The sequence below is a fragment of the Dipodomys merriami genome, unplaced genomic scaffold (genome assembly GCF_024711535.1).
Source record: "Dipodomys merriami isolate MVZ:Mamm:240054 unplaced genomic scaffold, mDipMer1.0.p SCAF_13, whole genome shotgun sequence".
NCBI lineage: Eukaryota > Metazoa > Chordata > Mammalia > Rodentia > Heteromyidae > Dipodomys > Dipodomys merriami.
Window position 1 is genome coordinate 6,519,404 of NW_027202604.1, and position 5,375 is coordinate 6,524,778.

Sequence of the window (5,375 nt, forward strand, 5' to 3'; positions counted from 1 at the left end):
TGAAGAGCTGAGGGACAACGCCCAGGTCCAGAGTTCAAGCCCCACGACCGACAAAAAAAAAAAAAAGAAGGAACTGAAACATACTTGATTTTAATAAGAAATTTACACTATTGTTTCTTTTTTCTTTTTCTTGATGGTACTCAGGGCTATTTGCTTGGTTGGCAGGTGCTCTACCACTTGAGTCATGTCCTCATCTCTTATTGGATTTATTTTTTTAAATACTGTCTTGAATGCAGTGCAGACCACCATAGACTGATGTTACTACCACAGCCTAAAAGAAACTATACCTAGGCTTTGCTCTTCTGTGCAACCATTCTCTGTTCACCTCCCTTTTCATCTGACAAAAGGCCACATTTACAAAGACAACTTCTAAGAAATTCAGGTGCTTAAAATACTTGTTGCAATAAAAATACTTATTTAATGCCAGGTACTGGTAGCTCACACCTGTAATCCTAGCTACTTGAGAGGCTGAAATGTAAAGATTGGGGTTCAAAGCCAGCCTGAACAGGAAAGTCTATGAGATGCTCATCTCCAATCAACCACCAGAAAACTAGAAGTGGCACTGTGGCTCAACGTGGTAAAGCACTAGTCTTGAGCAAAAAAAGCTCTGGGACAGTGCCTAGACTCTGGGTTTAAGCCCCAGGACCAACAAAAACAGCAAAATGAATACTTACATGATAAGAATCACCACCTACTTAATATAGCAGGCTGAGAACATTATTACACAATACAAATATACAAAAACACATAACAGAAAGTATAGCCTTCTGGTATATGTCAAAAGTCAAGAGGTAATTGGTTTCACAATCATTAAAAAAAACATATCTGGGTTGGGTGCTGGTGGCTCACCCTTGTAACACTAGTTACTCAGAAGGCTGAGATCTGAGGTTCATGGTTTGAAGCCAGCCTGGGCAGGAAAGGCCGTGAGACTCTTATCTACAATTATGCACCAGAAAACTAGAAGTAGTGCTGTGCTTCAGGGTGGTAAAGCATTAGCCTTGAGCAAAAAAGTTCAGACAATGTTCAGGCCTTGAGTTCAAGTCCCACGACAGACAGACAGACATATATGTATACATGTATATATACATGTGTATATTGGTACGTGTGTATATAAGTACACCCATGTGCCTATATATACATGTGTACACATACATTTGCATGTGTGTATATATGTACATATATGCATGTGTACACATATGCATATGTATGTGCATGTACACTTATGCATATATATCTATGTATGTGTATATATAGGTATATGTACATATAAGTATATGTAAATATGTTTCCCTACCAAATTACCTCCACTTTATAAGCAGGATTAGTAGTATGCTGTTAACACAGTAGATTCTGAAGATAAACATTTCTGATTTAGATCCCAGTTCCTCTATATTCTACTGTGTAATTTTAGCAAATTATTCTGCACATTGGCTTTTGTATGTAAAATGAATTATGTATAAAATGAGGGACTGGGAAGATGCTCAGTGTTAGAATGCTTGTCTCACATGCATGGGCCCTGGGTTCGATTCCTTTGCACCACATAAGCAGAAAAAGCTGAAAGTGGTGCTGTGGCGCAAGTGGTAGAGCACTAGCCTTGAGCTGAAGAGCTGAGGGACAGTGCCCAGGCCCAGAGGTCAGGACCCTCGACTGACAAAAATAAAAATAAAAAATAAAAAAATAAAATTAATGTAATTCAGAGAACTATGAGGATGATAAAATTGGCTTGTACATGTATGTGTGCCTGCACATAGTAAGTTCTCAATAAGAAACTTTCTTACAATATGCCTACCTGCTGCCCAACATATGTCTTGATTATATTAAGGATCGGAAGAAAATAATCAAATCTTACTCAATTATATCTATTTGACACAAACATGATCTTCAATCCTTCTGAGCATGTTCCCTTTGAATCATCCATCACCACCTAAGTCTTCTTTATTTATTAATTTTTTTTTTTTGTTGGTTGTGGGGCTTGAACTCTGGGCCTGGGTGCTGTCCCTCAGCTCTTCAGCTCAAGGCAAAGGCTCTACCTCTTGAGCCACAGTGCCACTTCCAGTTTTCTAGTGGTTTATTGGAGATCAGAGTCTCACGGACTTTTTCTGCCCAGGCTGGCTTTGAAATATGATCCTCAGATCTCAGCCTCCTGAGTGGCTAGGATTACAGGTGTGAGCCATCCACACCCGGCTCTACTTCTTTTGACAGCTACAAACTCAGATTGTCTAAGGATCATAGACAGTAGGGATATTCCACAGGCATCTTAAACTCAGATGTTCAAAGTTGAACTCATCAGCTTTCTATTCCAAGGCTCTTCCCTCTCTAAGCTTCAGTCAGTAAAACTTATCCACATAGTCCTAAAGGCCTTAAACCCAGAAATCATCTGCAGAAGATGTTGCTTCTCCTTCTTGGTAATCCCTACTGTTCCTTCAAGGCAGTGGCAGATGTCATCATCTCTAGGAGCTTTTCTTGAAGTCTTAAGCTGAGCACGGTTTCACAACACCCTAAATATACCTCAATTACAGCATTCATCTTTTATAATACTAGATTATAATAAAGTTGTCTGTCTGACTCTATAGCCCCAAGTCCCTCACAGAAGCACTTACTATCTACAACTAGTACCCAACATAGTGGGAGTCTGTCAGTTGTTTGGCTCTTACTCTTGGTTTACACTTCACAATACCATGAACATAATTTTTCTAAAGCCAAATCCAAACTGTGTTTCCTATCTGTTTAGAAAACCCTTTATATTGTAGAAAAGTTCAGATCCTTTTCCAGTTAAAGAAGTACTCTATGACCTCCTTTTGGCCTTTAAACAACCTGATACAACATGAACCCATATTACTCCTATGGGCAATCTTGTCTGTTCCATCTAAGAGAACCAATTATGTACCTTGTGCTTCTGCTGTTCTTTATGTGCACCGCTATTGTAGGCAGTTATTACATGAGGCAAGTGAAGAATTGACCCTCACCCTGTTTTCCCAGGTACATACAGGCAACTCCCCAAAGATAAGTGAAGACTGCCTGACTCCAGCAGGACATTCCATCCTGGGCCCAAGAGAAAATCCTGACACCCCCACCTCCCTTAACCTAGTGGCTTTTTCATTAACCGCTGCCTCCTTGCTCAGACCTCATAAAACCCCATTCCTGAGCCCAGCTCTGCACATAATCTCCAAGCCCATGGGAAGGCTGTGTCCCTTGCTGCTCTATCTCAATAAACAGTTCTTGCCTGTGGAATACTGAGTCCAGCCTATTTCCTTCCTTTCTCCTCCATTTTTCTAACAGTAAGTTTTTTTTCTGTATATTTTGCCCTCACCTTTCAAGACTGTATTAGCTTAAAGGTCAAGACTCAATTTCATTCCTTTATATCCCTCTCTTTCACTGCCAATGCTGCATATATCTAGCATATAATATGTACTCAATAAATGTCTACTGGGGCTGGGAAGGTGGCTCAGTGGTAGAGTGCCTGCCTTGCATGCATGAGGCCCTGGGTTCAATTCCTCAGCACCACATAAGCAGAAAAAGCAGGAAATGGCTCTGTGGCTCTGAGCTGAAGAGCTGAGGGACAGCATCCAGGCTTAGAGTTCAGGGGCCACTACTGACATTAGAAAAAAAATATATATATATATGTATATATATATATATATATAATAAATGTCTGCTGTGTAAAGAAAAGCAGCAGATATATCACCTCCAGAACAGCAACAAAATGTAGGGTTCATTAATAGTTCAATTATTTTATTTTCCCATAGCAAAACTAAGAATCGTAAAATGCAGGGCTAACAGTGTAACTCAGTAGTAAAGCATTTGCCTACTATGCACCAAGCCATCCCTGTAAACTACCTCCCCATAAAAAAGAACAAAAGAAAAGAAGAAAGTAAAATGCATATAAAACTAGACATCTCAGACTTTGTAGATAAGGAATGTCGATTAATAAATAATGTACTAATCATCTACAACATGTAAAAGCACTTGGGGAATGTGCTAAGAAATGAGCCACAAAAAAATAAGAAAGAGAGGGGGGGAAGAGTTGGGGGAGAAGGAAAGAAGGAAGGAAGGAAGGAAGGAAGGAAGGAAGGAAGGAAGGAAGGAAGGAAGGAAGGAAGGAAAAGAAATGAGCCACAATTTGTTCTTTAGGTGCTCATGTCTGATGGCAGAGGAAGGGCCTCACTGAAGAAGGTGAAGGCAGTTAGAACAAAAGATAGCAGGAGCCTGAGTAAGAGGACAATAATGAAAATGGAAAGCAGGAATAGATAGTCTGCGCTGGACTGTCACCAAAGGAGAGTCTTGATCCTTTTTTGCTGGCATTGCTGAGAGAAAAGTGGGGCTGGGTTGGCAGAGAGAGTACTGAAAACGGGCTGTCAAAAATGTCATCATTCCTTTTCCCTGTCTCCATATGAGCCTCTAAGAAAAGTGAAAACATTCTGTGTTGAAAAAAGGACTACACCGGGATTTCAGACTTCAGAGTTTGATTCATGCTTTAAAGGATTGCTTTCACTTTGCCCCCATACCTATTGCATAACAGGAAGTTTGGCCTTTATCCATTCCTCCCACGAGTGCTCTTTGAGCCCTGGCCAGGTACAGGCATCATCACACCAGGCACTGGTAATACAAATATGTTGTGTGTGTGTGTGGGGGGGGGGAACCACACAACATCTCTGCCCACCTGGAATACAAACTTGGCTCAAATTATCCCATTTCTGACACTCAAACGTGGCAGTGCACAATTCAGCACAGGACTTGGACCCAGGCTACCTGGGTTGGATCAACCTCAGGCAAGTTCCACAAGACTCGCAACAGTGACTGCCAGGTACAATGCACTAGAATAGTGGGCAAAGCTGAGTGTTTGCAATGAAAAAGCTGCCACAGTTAGGCGCCATACCCATGAATGCCCTGAGGCTGCTTACCCCAGGTCCACACTCACCGCTTGCTCATTCCGCATCCCGATGTACCTGATGCCCAATTCCTGGGCCGCAAGGGCGATCTCGGTCACTGGGATGCCTACGATGCCAAACATGTACTTCACATCCTAGGAGCCAGAGAACAGGGGAGTAAGCGCCCGGCCCCTCACCAACGGGACGCATCCTTCCCACCATCCCCACCACCGTCTCGCGCTCCGCCCCGCCCCCTCCGTTTCCAAGACAACGCCGGGGTCCCCGCCGGCCTTCGTCCGGCCTTCCGCCGCCGAGGGGCCCCGCGTACTTGCGCTAGCAGCGCCCGGGCGATGACAGTAGCACCGGACACCTCTTGCTCTCTCGGCTCGGCGAAGTTATCTCGCGGCATTGTCGACCAGCAACTCGAAGGGCCTCCCGAAGGCGAACGCTAGGTTGCCCAGCGCGCGCGCGCACACACACACACGCTCCCCCGGCAAAGTAAACTTG

At 43.1% G+C, this 5,375-nt stretch overlaps 1 protein-coding gene across 6 annotated transcripts in view; it reads right to left on the bottom strand.

Annotated features, from left to right (window-relative positions):
- Hacl1 (2-hydroxyacyl-CoA lyase 1) overlaps positions 1-5,367 on the bottom strand; it is a 216,384-nt gene extending 211,017 nt beyond the window's left edge. For 4 of the 6 annotated variants that reach the window (XM_070018621.1, XM_070018620.1, XM_070018622.1 and 1 more), the window contains exons 1-2: positions 5,197-5,367; positions 4,919-5,023 (exon numbers count right to left, since the gene is read on the bottom strand). In XM_070018621.1, coding sequence (XP_069874722.1) covers positions 4,919-5,023; positions 5,197-5,277 — 186 coding nt within the window. In that variant the 5' untranslated portion in view covers positions 5,278-5,367. Of the gene's footprint in view, positions 1-4,918; positions 5,024-5,196 lie in introns of those variants that run through there. The other 2 variants (XM_070018625.1, XM_070018624.1) reach the window with 1 other exon arrangement.
- Between the last annotated feature and the right edge of the window lie 8 nt (positions 5,368-5,375).